General features: G+C 39.3%; 1 protein-coding gene across 1 annotated transcript; it reads right to left on the minus strand.

Moving 5' to 3' along the window:
• Window positions 1-4,872: 4,872 nt before the first annotated feature.
• LOC138968801 (malignant T-cell-amplified sequence 1-like) lies at window positions 4,873-18,025 on the minus strand. Its single transcript, XM_070341446.1, has 6 exons — window positions 17,904-18,025; window positions 16,362-16,514; window positions 14,146-14,246; window positions 8,692-8,825; window positions 7,919-7,986; window positions 4,873-6,615 (listed from the first exon to the last, which is right to left on the minus strand). The coding sequence occupies exons 1-6, from the start codon at window positions 17,912-17,914 to the stop codon at window positions 6,534-6,536; spliced, it is 549 nt and encodes a 182-aa protein (XP_070197547.1). The 5' UTR covers window positions 17,915-18,025; the 3' UTR covers window positions 4,873-6,533.
• Between the last annotated feature and the right edge of the window lie 1,749 nt (window positions 18,026-19,774).

A 19,774-nucleotide genomic window follows, 5' to 3' on the forward strand; every position in this document is an offset into this window, starting at 1 on the left:
GAAATGGGGCTAAACTACAATCCATGAACCAAATTACACAAGAGGCCAGTGACTGTTCACATCATTTTAACAAACGACCCCCCCCCCCCCCCCCTCTCTCTCTCTCTCTCTCTCTGGGGATGTTCATGGTTAGTTTAACTAGTAATTTCTGGTATTTAACCAGTTCAAAAATAAACTCAGCAACTATCCAGACATTCCAGTTTGCAAAGGTAACATATTCACTTCATACTATTTGATGTTTTTTTCTGCTTTGATGTACTTGTTGTGAAAGCCAGGATACGACTATTTCTTACCAGAAATACCTGTTCTGAAAACGCAAAGAATGATTGGTGGACCACTGACCATGCACGGTCTTTCTGATATGAAAAATACTTCTTCTTCTTCGTCCATGGGCTTCGACTCCCACGTTCACTCATGTTTTTAGCACGAGTGGATTTTTACGTGTATGCCGTTTTTACCCCGCCATGCAGGCAGCCATACGCCAATTTCGGGGGAGGCATGCTGGGTATTTTCGTGTTTCTAGAACCCTCCGAACTCTGACATGGAGTACAGGATCTTTTCTGTGCGCACTTGGTCTTGTGCTTACGTGTACACACCGAAGGGGGTTAAGTCACTTAAGCAGGTCTGCACATAAGTTGACCTGGGAGATCGTAAAAATCTCCACTCTTAACCCACCAGGTGGCAGCGACCGGGATTCGAACTCACGACCTCCCGATTAGGAGGCTGTCTTACCACCACGCCATTGCGCCCCTCTACTGACCATGCAAGTTGTTGTGCACGGTCTTTCTGATACGAAAAACACTTTCACAGTAGCATGCTCCTCTTCTTTTATGCAACTACATTTAGTCTGGTTAGCTGCCGCAACTTTTTATTTTCTTATTTTCTATAATTCTACCAGTTAACATAGCCAGCATTATTACTGCTCAACTGGTACAAGCAGGTGAAGGCGAAACACAATTCTTTCACTGCAGACTTACACTATTTGTGAATTATCTCTCTCTCTGGTTTCTTTCTTAAAGGTACTGAACTTGTCAAATCCAGGTGCACGGAGCCCCTGGGGCTTTTAGTCATACCTCAGGCAGCTGTCCGTTAGAAGAACTACCAAGTTTCATTGACTTGCACCCAAAGAGTCAAGAAGTGCGATTTTTTTACGAATTAATTTCGTACTCGGACCCGGCTGGTCTTGACCTATTTTTGGATCTAAATTTAGATCAGGTAGATCACCACATCATGCATAAAAAAGACACGTCACTAAGCAAACTATGTCAGACGTCATCATGAGTTTATGTAAAACAAAATGGAGGCCGGAATCACTCACGAACTCCGACCAAACACCAACGTAATAACTAGGTTAATTTATGCACTCGTGTGAACAAGAAACTGTCGAGCTTCACAGATGTCGTCGTTGGGTAGTTTTGGGTTTGTTTAACTACCATAGGAGGATTTTTGAACTGTAAATGCACTCAGCTGCAACAAAAACGCAAAACGAAGGCTGTGAGCTGCACTGTGCCTTTAAAGTATTGAAATGCACGTTTAACATCAGAGCACAATTCTTCTTGTAAATGAGACCAACAATCATGTTTACAAAGTTGAAAAACAAAAGAATTGTGTACTCACCGATACAGCAACTATCCAGACATTCCAGTTTACTATAAACTGCTTTTTACATTTAGTCAAGTTTTGACTAAATGTTTTAACGTAGAGGGGGGAATCGAGACGAGGGTCGTGGTGTATGTGTTTCTTTTCTTTATTTGGTGTTTAACGTCGTTTTCAACCATTCAAGGTTATATCGCGACGGGGAAAGGGGGGAGATGGGATAGGGGAAAGGGGGGAGATGGGATAGAGCCACTTGTTAATTGTTTCTTGTTCACAAAAGCACTAAGGCCAAAAAAAAAAATTGTCTGTTTAGGGTAACCCGACCGACCCTAGTTTTTTCGCGCGACCCCAGACTTTTTTTTTGGCATTTGGGAAGAAAAAAAAAATCTTGTTTTTTTTGCAAAATAACGTAAAAATATGGTTTTTTGGAACAAAAAAAAAAAAAAAAAAAAAAAAACAATCCCGACCTACCGACCCTATTTTTTGGGCCTATGTTACCGTAAACAGACCTATTTTTTTTTTTGGCCTAATCAAAAAATTGCTCCAAGGGCTTGCAACGTAGTACAATATATGACCTAACTGGGAGAATGCAAGTTTCCAGTACAAAGGACTTAACATTTCTTACATACTGCTTGACTAAAATCTTTACAAACATTGACTATATTCTATACAAGAAACACTTAACAAGGGAAAAAGGAGAAACAGAACCGTTAGTCGCCTCTTACGACATGCTGGGTAGCATCGGGTAAATTCTTTCTCGTCCCAACCAATATGGGACTCCCCCTAACCCGCGGGGTGTGTGTGTGTATGTGTGTGTAGAGCGATTCAGAGAAAACTACTGAACCAATCTTCATGAAATTTGACATGAGAGATCCTGAGTATGGTATCTCCAGATTTTTTTCCATTTTTTTGACTCACATGCGAAGCAAAAGTGAGTCTATGTACTCACCCGAGTCGTCCGTCCGTCCGTCCCCGTCCGTCCGTCCGGACGTCCGTCCGGAAAACTTTAACGTTGGATATTTCTTGGACACTATTCAGTCTATCAGTACCAAATTTGGCAAGATGGTGTATGATGACAAGGCCCCAAAAAACATACATAGCATCTTGACCTTGCTTCAAGGTCAAGGTCGCAGGGGCCATAAATGTTGCCTAAAAAACAGCTATTTTTCCCATTTTTCCCATTTTCTCTGAAGTTTTTGAGATTCAATACCTCACCTATATGATATATAGGGCAAAGTAAGCCCCATCTTTTGATACCAGTTTGGTTTACCTTGCTTCAAGGTCAAGGTCACAGGAGCTCTTCAAAGTTGGATTGTATACATATTTTGAAGTGACCTTGACCCTGAACTATGGAAGATAACTGTTTCAAACTTAAAAATTATGTGGGGCACATGTTATGCTTTTATCATGAGACACATTTGGTCACATATGATCAAGGTCAAGGTCACTTTGACCCTTATGAAATGTGACCAAAATAAGGTAGTGAACCACTAAAAGTGACCATATCTCATGGTAGAAAGAGCCAATAAATACCATTGTACTTCCTGTCTTGAATTAACAGCTTTGTGTTGCATGACCTTGACCTTGGGTCAAGGTCACATGTATTTTGGAAGGAAAAATGTGTAAAGCAGTTCTTAGTGTATGATGTCATTGCTAGGTTTAGGTTATTTGACCTTGACCCTGAAGGTCAAGGTCATGTAAAGGTCAAGCATGTGAGTCGTATGGGCTTTGCCCTTCTTGTTGATAAATGTCTTTGATGACGTCATATCCGGCTTTTCGTGAAAGTTGAGGCGGCACTGTCACGCTCTCATTTTTCAACCAAATTGGTTGAAATTTTGGTCAAGTAATCTTCGACGAAGCCCGGACTTTGGTATTGCATTTCAGCTTGGAGGCTTAAAAATTAATTAATGAGTTTGCTCATTAAAGTTGTCATTAAAATCGACTTTTCGCAAACAGATTTAAAATTGATTGCATCATATCCTTCATCACATTCTGAATCTAAAAATATATACATATGTTATGTTTACTCTTAAAATGTGATCACAATTAACGAAAATAGATTAATTAGTCTTACGATTAAAATTTAAGAAATCGATCCAAAAATGATTTCATCTTATTCTTTATCATTTCCTGATTCCAAAAACATACAGATATGATAGGTTGTATTCAAAACAAGCTCAGAAAGTTAACAAGAATACAGATTTCCTGCTTAGCAAAATACGCTACCGCGCTAATCTGGCGTGTCAATATCACTACGTTTTGCACGTGGGAGGTGAGCGATTCCCTTCACGCGGGGATTGACGAAGCTGTACTGTCTTGGTGAAAAAATACAGTGCGTTCAGTTTCATCCCGTGAGTTCGACAGCTTGACTAAATGAAGTAATTTCGCCTTACGCGACTTGTTTATATTTTACTCTTCAAAATATTCATGTTTACAATAAACTGCTAACATATTTTAATTGTACACTTGTAAGCTGTATGCCTAGACACACACACACACACACGTTTATACAAATGAAGCGACAAGATTAAAGGCCTCCCGTAAACCATCACAGATACTGTCAGGCTTTTACACACAGTACAAACACCCTTTTATTTAAACACTCACCGCTTGAGAACATCTTAGGTGCCCTCCGTAAAGAGCGAGCAATTTTCAAAGAATTTATTTTTGCGTGGTTTATCTTGCCCCTGAGCCATTGTGAACACGTGTGATCCAGTTTCCTTTTTTTTCAGAATGTAGTCGTCAGTTTGGGATTTCCAATGCGACTCGCTGTAAGCTTATCTGCAATAGCACGTTATTATGTACCTCTGAATCTAAACGCACCAAACGGCTGTGATTCACACGAACTCTAGCGAGAGCTTTTGACTGTTCAGAGGAACTGGCGATAGTATTACCGTCGTATGCTACGAGAACCACGACCTTGCGTGACCCTGCTTCCGGGCTTTTCTTTTTTCAAACTTAGAATTGTACTGATCTTGTCTTGATGAAAAAAGAATTCTTTTATGATTTAAGAATGTTTGTGTAACAAGCTGTCAATTTATTATTTAGATTTTAAAAGTTAGGTCTAGCGCCAAAACGCATCGTCCGATTTTGTTATGACAGTCCGCAAAATTAATTCTTTGAAAATTGCTCGCTCTTTACGTAGGGCACCTAGGATGTTCAAAAGCGGTGAGTGTGTAAATGAAAGGGTGTTTGTACTGTGTGTAAAAGCCTGACAATATCTGTGATGGTTTACGGGAGGCGTACTGTGCCTTTAATTAAACTGCACAAAACTGATTCTTCCCACAAAATCTTTATTCTCTTCAGACATCACCAGAGTATGTCTAGTTCACGTTTCACTGAAATTATAAAGGCATGTCAGTTCAAAATCAGAGATGTGTTCATATCATATAAATTAATTCACATAATTTCATTTACATGTGTAATATGCAGAACTCTTACTCTCAACCAAACACCTCATCTTGCCTTCCTACACTTAGGAATTCCCAACCAACTTTGACTAATAAACCGATGACACCAATTGCAGTTTGACAGGGATGCCACAAAAAGCAAGTATTCCATCAAAATGTGATGCAGTCAGAGAAATGAAAGCTACCAGTTAAAGTTCAGATGTTCTGCTACCAATACTGTGTTTGCTATTTTAAAGGCACACTCCTTCTTGTGAAAACACAGTTTGCTCACCACATTAGATCTGCTCAGGCTTTTACATTGAATAAGACTGTCCCTCCACTTGGTCACATACACACAATGAACAGCCTGGGTGCTCTCTGTGCATCATAGTCCTTTTTGGAAGAATTAATTTCGTATAACAAAAATTAATTCATAAAAAAATTCCAACTTATCATAGCAAGCAAACAGGGTGTTTATTTTGAGTATGTGACCAAGTGGAGGGATGGTCTTACCCCATGTAAAAGCTTGGATAGATCTGCGATAGTGAGCAAACTGTTTTCACAAAAAGGACTGTGCCTTTAAATCATAAGTTAAAGAGAACCATGAGAGTTGAAACCCAACAATCAGTGGACAAGAACCTGTCAAACCAATTACATCATCCATCACTGCATCACACTTACGAATGCAAGAGATCAGTCTCCTCATAACTTCATCATGTAATGCGTCTACATGAAACAATAAATCTATCTGCTTTTATTATTTATTCACCTGGAGAAAGCTAGGAGAAAGCGCCAATTTTCCAAAAATGATTTGTATTGCGTGGACAATAAAAAAAATCTGATGTCTTTTAAATTGTACATTCCTACCTATTCCCATTCCATCCCCCCCCCCCCCCCCCCCCCCCCCCAGTGTTGATGACACTATCATCAACTTTGAAAAACCAACAGTTTTTCCATACATCATACATTGTCTTGACACTAAAAGATTGAATGTATTACATCATACATCTATATCTTTTTTTTATCAGTTTAGAAAAAAGAACAAGTCAATTTTTCTACCATTAGCAGTCCAGTAAATGAGGAAGCTATTGTTATAACCAATCACTCATCCCTCAGCCCCATCCCCCCAACAAAAGACAAACTCCGGACATAACTCTGTCAGGTATGTATGGCTTGTCAAAGAGTGAATACTCCTGCTTTCATTGAAGCAATCTTTCCTCACATGCTCTGTGTCCACTTGTTTCAGACACTTCCCTCACTAGTTTCTGGCCTATAATGTCACGTGGGAAAGTTTGTCTCAATAAAAGCAAGAGTACTCACACTTTCACAGCCCATACAAACCCAACAGAGCTATTCCGAAGTGGTAGCATCAGCAACAGCAGACAGACTGACTAACAAGATAAGAGAGCGTCCATGATGTCAAGTCCAAGGGTGCTCTTTAAGCACAAGTCTGTCTATCACACATGGAGAGTTTTGAATGTGGACACAACACACACTCCACCAGACAGTACACAACAACCGACACGCAAGTCGCACACACAGACGTCGCTATTTTACGGCCTTCATCTGCCATAGACCGTCATTCAAAAAGTGTATGTTTTCCACGCCCACACCTTTGTTCTTGCTGATGCTGCAACAGATGTTTTTGATTTTTAAATGCAAAATGAAGCAAGTCAACCATCTGTTTCAGGCATTCGGGCACAGTTCATCATTCCTTTTTTTGTAAATGAAACAACAGAGCCATTGCCAGTGTTTGACTAATATGTTACCGAAAAATAAACCCGAAAACAAACTGTCTCAAAGGATAACGGAAAAAAACACCACAATGAAAATATCATGAAAAATCATTGCTCCTTATGCAACATTAAAATATAAGAACAAACATTATTATCTGTTTTAATTTACATGGTAACAGAGCAGTTTTTTGCAAGGACAAATTCCAGTATTATATTGTATGCCCTCTTCACATAAACTTTTCTCTATCATTCAAAGGGAAGTAACCCACCTGCCTGCAGTTGTGAGTACCCAAAGCAATCAATCAATCAATATGAAGCTTATATAGCGCGTATTCCGTGGGTACAGTTCTAAGCGCTTGTCGAAGAGTTGTCAACACAGGACCAACAAAGAAACTAACATCTACAGACGGACACGAACCCTATCACACACTAGCAAACCCCGATACACATACAACAAACAACTGTTTAACAACAATGTACACATCAATAGCTAGGTCCAAACAAAATAATATTAAACACAAAGAAAACACCTCTCACAGAGCACAGCACAAGAATGTCTTTTGGGGCACAACACATCACGTCGAACATGAAAGTCGCAGCCAGCTACGGGAAGAACTGTGTTTGAAGTTTTCTGGGATTAAAAAATATTTTTTTATTTTTTTTATTTTTTATTAAAAGAACGCTTACATCTTTGGGGTCACTCACTGATTCTATATTCGATCTGAACATCATATTAACAGTCAAGCTTGCTAAGTTCACACAAACAAATTTAACAAATAACAAACAAATAAAGTATTTGGACGTCAAGAGACGACAACTGATCCTCACACCATTTTTTTTTCATTTTCATTACTTTATCGTCCCATCGCTGGGAAATTCGGGTCGCTTCCTCCCAGTAGAAAGCTAACAGCAACCGAGTAGCGCTACCCAGGTGTATGCGTGTTTAGGTGTATTCAGCCACCTGCACTTACGGCAGAATGACCAAGGACTTTTACGTGCCATTGTGGTGACACAGGGGTGGGACATGGCTTCCATCTTTGGTTCTGCACATAAAGTTGACCCGTGTCCGTCCCGCCCCGAAATCGAACCTTCCGATACACAAGTCCAGTGCTCTACCAACTGAGCTTCCGGGCCCCCATACAGGTTGCTAGTGCTGCCAACAGAAATAAAAAAGCGGCTATCAAGAAGAGAACTTACATGTCATCTGTTGAGAGTTTGGTTAAGCCGATGGCTATAGCTGTGTCCTTGCCTTCTGCCATTATTGCCTGGTCAGTCATTAAGGAAAAACAAACTGCATCTTAATCAAAGGACTACAGACGTCACACAAACAGTTTGTGACAAATACTGAGGTTTTATGAGGCATTTTGCTTTATTTGAACATACTGTTACCAGGCATGAGATCACAATTTATTTATTTTTTAAGTCTAAAAGCATGCTATCATGGATAACTTGGGGTGAAATGTATCAAAATCATGCAATCTGGGGATCTCAAGAGCTGGCTCTGTAGCTTGAAAATGCCCAAAACCTCATGCCTGGTAACGCAACAATGGCCTATCAATCCTCAGCCCATTCCTTAAGACGCCATTTGTAACTGATAATGAGCTTGGGGGATTCACATTAATACAACTCAGCCTCATGTGAAATAATCTGGAAACACCAAAATCAGCAATGTCATGCCTGATGGTGTCTCTTGGGCAGGTTTTCACCATTTTCCTATAATGTAAAAATTTAATTTGGTTGATATGACAGAGGTAGGATTTGTACATTGAAAATAAATATAGGTCCAAATGTCCTGGCTACCAAAACCTTACATTGGTTTGTTCAGAAAACCTCCTACATGTCAAAACTATCGGACGGTCGACCGGCCAGGGATCAGACCAACGTGTATGACTAAAGTCTGAGAGCAACACTGGTATGCCCTTTATACCATCTCAACAACACTGGGCAGTGCTGTTAAAACGCAAGGATACAACGACGGTGTCTTTGTCGACTCTGGTCATGCGTGCTCCAGGGGAGGTAAGGCCCGGGCACATGATGTTGGCACCGCTCAACACAAAGCCTATCGCTCCTTTGTCCACCTGCATGTGCGGCAAGATGAAGGGATCTGCAACAAGACGCGGGATTTAGCTTTAGTTTATATCATTTATGTTACAGTGGAACCCCCCCCCCCCCTTTTTTCTCTGGCTTTCTGTTCATAACCTGTGTCAAATTACTGCCATTTTAAGACTCCCTCCTTTTTAAGACCCGTTTTTCTCTGAATTTCTTTCTTTATTTGGTGTTTAACGTTGTTTTCAACCGTTCAAGGTTATATCGCGATGGGGAAAGGGGGGAGATGGGATAGAGCCACTTGTTAATTGTTTCTTGTTCACAAAAGCACTAATAAAAAAATTGCTCCAGGGGCTTGCAACGTAGTACAACATATGACCTTACTGGGAGAATGCAAGTTTCCAGTACAAAGGACTTAACATTTCTTACATACTGCTTGACTAAAATCTTTACAAACATTGACTATATTCTATACAAGAAACACTTAACAAGGGTAAAAGGAGAAACAGAATCCGTTAGTCGCCTCTTACGACATGCTGGGGAGCATCGGGTAAATTCTTCCCCCTAACCCGCGGGGGGATTTCTCTGACTTGTTTAGGTTTTAAAAGGGCAGTTCCACTGTACAAGTCTAAGCTGTGTTCAATTTGTGTTTACTAGCAGTGATGACCTCTGACATTGGCAGTTGGATAAACACTGTTTTATTTGGTTTAAACAAGATTTTATTCCGAAAACATGGGGTGGCATTATTATATGGTACAACAGAAACAATTGGGACCACACTACGAGCTAAGCTTATACTGAATCTGTCTTGTTTCAAACTGCTGACAACTGTGCTGTCATTTTGGCAGAGTTTCCAAACTTTTTCTCAGTGAAAAAACAGTGACACCATAGACTGCAACAAACTTCCAAAAATTGCTGAAAATTGAATGACTACTTTGTCAAACGTGAGGAAGGGGAGACAATCTGAGCAACATCTTTGAATAAATACAGTTTTGCTAATGTTCATGTGATAATGATAAGTTATGAAAATGATTGTTAACTAGCAAACAAATTCAAGAAAATTTACACAGGCAACATGGTTACTGTCATCCTTGTCAAAGGTAACAGGGGGAGATAATTTAAACAGACTCAACATGAACAAAAAAACTACATTGCTCAAGGCAAAAAGAGAAATAACATAAAACTTACACAAAACAAATCACATTTATTTTTTAACTGTATCAATATGTGCTCAGCATCACCCATACTCAAGCTAATAAAATCTGTAACAAACTACTAATTTTTAGACAACGACACAAGGTGGCGTTTCCATGCCTGTGTCACACGTGACATTGTCAGTATATTGTAGTCATTCTAGTTTTCTTGCTGATAATATCCTCAACACTTGTTCAAAATGGCTTGTTAAATGGAATGGATGAACATAATATGTACAATTACCTTGATGTGTATTTTCTGTAGAAAAAAACACCCATCCTCCTGTTTCATGTCTTTGAAAGGCGTCACAAGTGACAACTTTCAGTGAACAGCTATCTGTGCATTTGAATTAGATCAGGTTGACATACATGTGTGTTTGCAGAACACATTGAAAAAGAATTGAGGTCAGTTTTCACACCCATTTTTGTCTGGATTTTTTTTGCATGATGATCAAAGTTCAGTCAACATGACCTCAGCGTCTCGTTTTTATAGTAAATGTCTTGAGATAAATTTTCAAGAGTCCTCCCCAAAAAAAGGAAAAACTGCACAAATGGATTACATTAACAGTGACAGATCATTGTGTTTTGGAACAAATAGCCAGCTATAGCCTGTGACACTAGAGTAATAATAATAACTAGTGGTACCCGTGCTACGCACTTTGTGTGCTGCGCATGCGATGTCATTTTGTTGGTTATGTGCTTGTGAAAATGTTGTTTGCACCCCTCCCCCCCCCCCCCCCCCCGCACATTATCCCGCATATAATGAATTATATTCTCTTGGTGAAAAATAAAATGTTAACCCTTACACCGGTGCAATTCTGTAACACATGTTACATAGCCACTGGTGAATTAACAGAGAGAAAAATAACAAAAAACAGTCATATAGGTTTTCGCATCAATGGGAGGTAATCGGAACTGACCAAAAAGACTGCGCGACCGCACGCGACTATACAAACAAACAAAATAAAATACAGCAGGTATGGCGTTTGCATGAATCCATGATTACGTCTACATGAACAACAGTGATAAAAGTGCGCATCTCTTCCCAGCCGTGCAGCGCTTTGAAAGTTGGAAGCATTAAAATTTAAACGGGTAAAAAGCCATCGTGAAGATACGAAAAAAAGTATGACGTGTAAAATACTTAATGATTCAAACGCATAGTATAACATATGTAACTGACAACAGAAAATATATACATGGTTCACACACACAATCGAGTGCACACATCCATGCTTATTTAAAGTCATGTACACACACACATACATACATGGCATCAAGCAACACACAATTAAATGACACATATGGAATATGGAAAACGTATAATGGACATGAACATGGCAAGTAATTTACACCGTTACCTACTATAAAATTGATGATATATATATACCACTCACTTGCTATTCGCCTAAAAGCTTGCAGTGTGCTGTGACACATATAAGAAACCAGAAGAAAAAAGGACTTTACTTTGGCGAAAAGAGCATATGCTGCTTATTTTTGTACATAACTGCTATAACTGTATTTTTTCCGAACACTTACATGTAAAAAACATAGAGATATATCTTACCATTTCACTAAGACAGCCAAAATAACGGTCAAATTAAGGGGAGATCATGATGACGTACATGTCTATGGTTGCACCGGGGGAAAATATTTAGTCGCTGGAACCTATAAGGTTATACGGCGACTTATCAGGTGATAATGTTTCGAACTTATCTTTTAAAAATTAAGTAAACAAATCTATGGAATATTTTGGAGTTCCATTAACAGATAAACAGATCTATCTATCTTCTTATATAGGTTTTCGCATCAATGGGAGGTAATCGGAACTGACCAAAAAGACTGCGCGACCGCACGCGACTATACAAACAAACAAAATAAAATACAGCAGGTATGACGTTTGCATGAATCCATGATTACGTCAACATGAACAACAGTGATAAAAGTGCGCAGCTCTTCCCAGCCGTGCAGCGCTTTGAAAGTTGGAAGCATTAAAATTTAAACGGGTAAAAAGCCATCGTGAAGATACGAAAAAAAGTATGACGTGTAAAATACTTAATGATTCAAACGCATAGTATAACATATGTAATTGACAACATTGACAACAGAAAATATATACATGGTTCACACACACAATCGAGTGCACACATCCATGCTTATTTAAAGTCATGTACACACACACACACACACACACACATACATACATGGCATCAAGCATCAAGCAACACACAATTAAATGACACATATGGAATATGGAAAACGTATAATGGACATGAACATGGCAAGTAATTTACACCGTTACCTACTATAAAATTGATGATATATATATATACCACTCACTTGCTATTCGCCTAAAAGCTTGCGGTGTGCTGTGACACATATAAGAAACCAGAAGAAAAAAGGACTTTACTTTGGCGAAAAGAGCATATGCTGCTTATTTTTGTACATAACTGCTATAACTGTATTTTTTCCGAACACTTACATGTAAACAACATAGAGATATATCTTACCATTTCACTAAGACAGCCAAAATAACGGTCAAATTAAGGGGAGATCATGATGACGTACATGTCTATGGTTGCACCGGGGGAAAATATTTAGTCGCTGGAACCTATAAGGTTGTGAAAATGTTGTTTGCACCTCCCCCCCCCCCCCCGCACATTATCCCGCATATAATGAATTATATTCTCTTGGTGAAAAATAAAATGTTAACCCTTACACCGGTGCAATTCTGTAACACATGTTACATAGCCACTGGTGAATTAACAGAGAGAAAAATAACAAAAAACAGTCATATAGGTTTTCGCATCAATGGGAGGTAATCGGAACTGACCAAAAAGACTGCGCGACCGCACGCGACTATACAAACAAACAAAATAAAATACAGCAGGTATGACGTTTGCATAAATCCATGATTACGTCTACATGAACAACAGTGATAAAAGTGCGCATCTCTTCCCAGCCGTGCAGCGCTTTGAAAGTTGGAAGCATTAAAATTTAAACGGGTAAAAAGCCATCGTGCAGATACGAAAAAAAGTATGACGTCTAAAATACTTAATGATTCAAACGCATAGTATAACATATGTAATTGACAACAGAAAATATATACATGGTTCACACACACAATCGAGTGCACACATCCAATCCATGCTTATTTAAAGTCATGTACACACACACACACATACATACATGGCATCAAGCAACACACAATTAAATGACACATATGGAATATGGAAAACGTATAATGGACATGAACATGGCAACTAATTTACACCGTTACCTACTATAAAATTGATGATATATATATACCACTCACTTGCTATTCGCCTAAAAGCTTGCGGTGTGCTGTGACACATATAAGAAACCAGAAGAAAAAAGGACTTTACTTTGGCGAAAAGAGCATATGCTGCTTATTTTTGTACATAACTGCTATAACTGTATTTTTTCCGAACACTTACATGTAAAAAACATAGAGATATATCTTACCATTTCACTAAGACAGCCAAAATAACGGTCAAATTAAGGGGAGATCATGATGACGTACATGTCTATGGTTGCACCGGGGGAAAATATTTAGTCGCTGGAACCTATAAGGTTATACGGCGACTTATCAGGTGATAATGTTTCGAACTATTTAGTAAACAAATCTATGGAATATTTTGGAGTTCCATTAACAGATAAACAGATCTATCTATCTTCTTATTATTTTAGGTTCGTCTGGGGTAGAGAAATAAAACACACAGCTAGGTTCGTCTGAGGTGCGGTCGCGTGTTTAGTCGAACCGAAAGTTGAAGAAGAACCAATCACAGATCTCTTTCGCCGCGATGTCAAAGTTCAGGTCAAAGTTCACCTTGTCTGCTCAAATTTGCGAGACAAACCTCTTCAAACTTTGTTCGTGGACAAAATTGGAAGTCGGGACCTAGCGGAATCGATTTCCTGGGTCACGTTGGCATAGCAACCGAAGGAGAAGGCACAAATCCGCGCGGTTTGGTGACAGGAATCGAAAAACCACCGAAAATCCTACCAGTATTATATAGTAGATAATAATAATAATAATAATAATAATAATAATAATAATGATAATGACAGCTTATATAGCGCAAACCACAGTAATCCATGCATGCTCTCTGCGCTTGTGTTAACAGTGAAATCAGCGAATAAGAAGAAGAAGAAAAAGTAAAATCTCACATTTGTGGAGAAGTTTGAGTGTGGGATAAAGATCACCATCCCGGTGCCTGAAGAACAGCAGCTCTCCGTTCTGAGCCGCTAGAATTTCAATATGGTCTTGGCTGAAACATAAACAGTACACTTAGCTCGTAAACTAATTTATGAATCGTAAAGGCACAGTCCTTCGCGCGAAAACAGTTCTGCTCACCAGCTCTCATCTGCTCAGGATTTTACAAGATCACCCCTCCAAAACTCCAAAATTGGAGTCCACTTGAACACATACCAAAATTCAACATCCTGACCGCTTTCTGTGTAGACTTGGATTGTTTTAATTTATGAATGGATTTCCTAAAAGCCACTAGTTTACATCAAATACATGGGGAGAATTGTACCTGCAACCTCCTACAGTATCAATGGACGCACAGAGAAAATGAAAATTTTGACCTTGGTCCCCCGTAATTCAGTGAGAAACAATTCTTTTCTTTCTTGTTTGTTGTTCAGCAGAATGTGATCCATGATCTCCATCCTAAAACATTACATTCTCTACAAATTGCAAATCACATTTAAACACATCTAATCCAATGCAAACATTAGCTACTTCATAATTCATGGTCTAAGTTATAACATGCCAGAATAGTTTCCTGCAAACGCTTATGACTTTTTAATTTCCTTATAACAATTTCAGGCTGAACTTGATTTTAAGTTTTACACTGGAACCCCCTTTTAAGACTTCCTCCCTTTTAAGACTTGTTTTCTTAGACTTTCCATTCATAACCTCAGTATATTTACCCTCCATTTTAAGACCTGTTTTCTTAGACTTTCCATTCATAACCTCAGTATATTTACCCTCCATTTTAAGACCTGTTTTCTTAGACTTTCCATTCATAACCTCAGTATATTTACCCTCCATTTTAAGACCTGTTTTCTTAGACTTTCCATTCATAACCTCAGTATATTTTCCCCCCATTTTAAGACTTCCTCCTTTTTAAGACCTGATTTTTCAGATTTTTTGAAGGTCTTAAATGGAGGAGGGTCCACTGTACAATGTTCCAACCAAGTAGTGTTTATGAGTCCCCACAAACAGACACATATGCAGCAAAACCTGTGTACCAAGCACTTGACAATTTTGAGAGCTTCCTTTTTAATTTTAGGCCGAATCTGATCTATGTAGTCTTAAGATTTACAATGCCACCCCACAAAAAGACACACGTGCAGCGAAACAACTCAACTCAAATTTTATTGGCTTCAATTTTCATAGAAGAATTTGTCTTGCGCTTGGGAGAAAGTAAGAGTATAACATATAAAAACAGCATTCATATCACATTTCATGTATCACACACAGTAATCACTAGTATAAGCCTACAATTATCACATTTGTACTTGTATCATACATGCAAATAAATAGTATCACATTTCCACGTATCACACACAATATATACATTACATAACATACAGCTAGCTTCCATCTCCCGCGCCCCCCCCCCCCCCCCCCCCCCTCCCACACATACATATCCTCGCACGTGCGTCGACTCCATACAAATGACATCATCAGTCCATTAACTAAAATGCACAATGACTAGTAGTGGGTACATGATACTTAATACGTGCTCAACTAGACCTGCTAACTAAAATAATAACAGAAACAAAAACAAGGACTGGGCACAACATTTACACGTGTGTGACCTACTTACATCAGGTGCCTGTGATCTATAAATAACAATGATTGCGTTTAAAGTAAAACATGAATAATGCCGATGTTTACTAACAATGAATACATAACAACTAAGATAAGAATGTATGTGCTTTCATAATATGATTATTTTATAAAACACAGTGGGGAAATTTGGAAAATAATTTTTATACGAAACTGCGCACATCGAGTCGAGCTCTGTAGCGTGTGTGTTCGGAGGCAGGAGACACACATGGCTGTGGATATTAATTGTTCGGTGGATTAAAAAGGATACCCCGACTTCGGCAGGGCAGAAGGAGGTACAAGACGGTGTGCTGTATTGCTGTGTGTGTGTGTGTGCTGTGCAGACATTCTGTGTTATGTGCATGTTCTATTCTAGTCTGTCCGTAGGCTTCCTCTGAGGGCCTATTGTGTACAAGGGGAGGTCACTTCCGCCTTATAAACAAACACATGTGGAGACCCACAGAAATACCATAGCATCGTAATGAAAGAGGGCAAAAATACTGATAACAGCAAGGTAAGACAGGTCTAGGACATGTGTACCAACCACTTGACAATTTTGAGAGCTTCCTTCTTTGGCAGAATCTGGTCTATGTAGTCTTCAGCAAACGGCATCTGATCCAGCACCTGATGTCTGATTCCTTTCTGCACTGAGGATTTTGCGTTGTTGATATTTGTCACCATCTCCTTGGGAATAAATCTGCAAGAACACAGTCACACACATTAATATGGAATGACTATAAATAGTGTCTGTCACCATCTCTTTGGCGATAAATCTGCAAGAACACAGTCACACACATTAATATGGAATGACTATAAATAGTGTCTGTCACCATCTCTTTGGCGATAAATCTGCAAGAACACAGCCACACACATTAATATGGAATGACTATAAATAGTGTCTGTCACCATCTCTTTGGCAATAAATCTGCAAGAACACAGTAACACACATTAATATGGATCGACTACACTGTCAAATAGCAAAAACTGTACCTTCCACTTCCAGTGGCAGTGATGTGTTCAAATACCTGAACATGCATGATACACAGGTCCTCAGATTCCTTGTCAAATGCACAATGTATGGTAGTACTTTGGAACCTCCTTTTAAGGTCCCTGATTGTATATCTTCCCCCAATTAACACCTTACTAGTTACTTTCTCTCACATATATATATATTTCATATTCAAATCCTCCATTTATTTAATACCTGTTTTGAAACCCGATTGTTTTAAGATTTCTGTTGGTCTAAAAAGTAACGTATGTAACAATAACACATATCTGAGTCCGAGACTCTGAGAAAACATCCAGATTAACAATGTTCAAATATTGTGTAATATTGTAATTTGTATTGAGCAATAGTTATCAGTATTGTCCATGGACCTTTTTTGGTTGTACAGCTTCATTCCAAATTTTGTGCCTTCACAGATGAACATAAGATGATATAATTTACTCTGCTGAAACATAATGATAAAAATGAAAGATACCAATGCCTGAATGAATAAAATAAACAGTACAATTATAAAATTAAAATGTAACAAAACTAACATACTAACAGTAACAAAGCACACAAAAAACTAAAAACACTTGTCGTCATATTCTCAAAGGAGAAGTGTCAGGTGTGTGGTTAAATGGATTGCGACAGAGACAACAAAACAAACACATGTTTCTTTTTTTTTTTAAATGATCCATTGCTGAAAACCGCTCTGAAACAAAAACACTGGAAAGTCTGAGCCGAGTTCCCAGAACAGAAGCTCGGAAATAGGTTTGCCCATTTTATTTGTTGAGAAATGAACATGATCGTGTATGAATGTCTCAGCCAGTGACTTAGTCTAGTACACATTTTGCAACGGATTACACGTTCGATTACGTATCTCTCTCTCTCTCTCTCTCTCTCTCTCTCTTCTCTCTCTCTCTCTCTCTCTCTCTCGCTCTCTGTTTATGTGCGTTCCCAACGTGACTTTTCTCTTCAAATCAATATATTTATACACACTGAAACGAGTGAGAGCCGGCACAATATGGTTGAGATCGAGTTTGGTTCGACCCCTTTATAACACGCACAATTCCTGGATTTATTCAGGGAGTTACTCACTTCTTGAACATATTGCTTGTCTGTTGTTGTCAACTCAATCTGTGAAATTTATTTCTGCCAGACAGAACCGACAAACCAAAACGTGGGGTAAACCGGAAGTGCTGTCTCCGCACAGAGTTACTTCCCCTGCACAGCGATTGGAAAGTTGTCGGACTGATAGGGTTAATTCGTCCGACAAAGTCGGACTTGGTCTTGTACTGCCTCATTCCAATGGCATGTCGGATACATTTATTTATTCTCGCGCTTAAGATTTAATCGAGTGTTTTGCTTCACACACACAAACACATACACAGTCGCAGAGTATCCCCGATGCTGAGACGGTAAAAATGAAGAAAGAATGAACTTGAGTGTTTTGCTGCTTCAAAAACGTCACAACAACTCTTGTTGCTCGGATGTACTTGATTTTCCCCGTTACCTTTCTGTGTTCTTCATCTGTTTTTTTTAAAATATTTTTTTAATTCTTTTTTATTCCGGATCGGACCAAACACATTCTCAGATAAGTTTCTTTCATTTGTTCCTTTAATTATTTGTCTGTCTGTCCACTATTACTATAATTATAAAGACCATTGGGTCGATGTATTTGTAAATCAGTGTCAGTCAATCGGACGCGAATGACAAGAACTCGTGTGTGTGTGTGTGTGTGTGTGTGTGTGTGTGTGTGTGTGCGTCAGTGTATGTGTCACAGTGTCAGTGTTTGTGTGTGTCTGTGTGTGTGTGTGTCTGTGTGTGTGTATAATGTGTGCCAGTGTGTATGTGTGAGTTTATTTATGTACGTTGGTGTGTGTGTTTATGTTGGTGTGTATGTGTATGTGCGTGTGTACGTATGTGTGTATGGAAGTCTTTGTAGGTGTGTGTAGGCGTGTGTGGGTGTCTTGGGGTGGACGGAAGGGGGGGGGGGGGTGTTTGTGCGTGTGGGATCGAGATGGCCCATCTCTCACGGTGGGTATGCAGAGGTATAATTTTGAACTGCAAACACTGACCAGAACCCACACCTCAAGTCGCGTCCTTCGGGCACTCACGGGCCATTCAGTCAGTGTGGCACAGTCATGGATTACCACCAACAGTGACATAGGGCTTGGCATCCGCAAGAAACACGTGCAACAAAACGGGGCGAGTTCTGTTTTGTCCCAAGCCATCCTGGTGTGCATTGCATTGACTTTGTCATTCTAATGATCCGGCCCATGTTGAATGCTTAGGGTATTTGCGAATGAACGGTTGTAAGGCTGCTCTAGTCATACACGTACCCCACTATGCCAGTGTGTGTGTGTGTGTGTGTGTGTGTGCGCGCGCGCGCGTGTGTGTGTGTATGTCAGTGCGTGCGTGCTGTGTGTTTGTGTGCGGCAAATGTGTGTGTGTGTGTGTGTGTGTAGAGCGATTCCCAGCCGGAAAACAACTGGTCCCATCTGCATGAAACTTAACTAGTATTCTTCCAGATGCTATCCCCACAACTTGAGTTTGTTTACCCGATAGACAGAGTCTTTGATGACGTCAAATCCGGCTTTTTAGAGAAGTTGAGGCGGCACTGAAGCGATCTCATTTTCAAATCCATTTGATTGAGTTCTGGCCAAACAATCTGTTACCGAGTCCGAACTATGGGATTGCATATCAGCTTCTCAAAAATAAATTAATTAATTAGTTCATCAAAATTGTGATGAAAGTCAAATTTGTGCTCACTGCCAGATCTATTTTTTATCATCTTCTAAATCCAACCATGTATACACATGTTGTGTTTGGATGGAAAAAAAGCCCAAAGGAAGAAAATCCGTTATATGCAATTAAATAAGGTTAAGTGGGCTTGTGTGTATGTGATAATGTACGTGTTAGCACTTCCTCGGCCGAGGGGTTTTGGCCAAACTATGATTGAAATTTTG

The sequence above is a fragment of the Littorina saxatilis genome, linkage group LG6, assembly GCF_037325665.1.
Source record: "Littorina saxatilis isolate snail1 linkage group LG6, US_GU_Lsax_2.0, whole genome shotgun sequence".
Lineage (NCBI taxonomy): Eukaryota > Metazoa > Mollusca > Gastropoda > Littorinimorpha > Littorinidae > Littorina > Littorina saxatilis.

Bases quoted from the DNA above. Each gene is read 5' to 3' on its own strand.
- LOC138968801 (XM_070341446.1), bottom strand. The intron at 14,247-16,361 runs GTTGGTACACAT...TTTATGTTTCAG, and splicing joins GCTCTCAAAATTGTCAAGTG to CCAAGACCATATTGAAATTC. The intron at 7,987-8,691 runs GTATCCTTGCGT...ATGACTGACCAG, and splicing joins TCGACAAAGACACCGTCGTT to GCAATAATGGCAGAAGGCAA.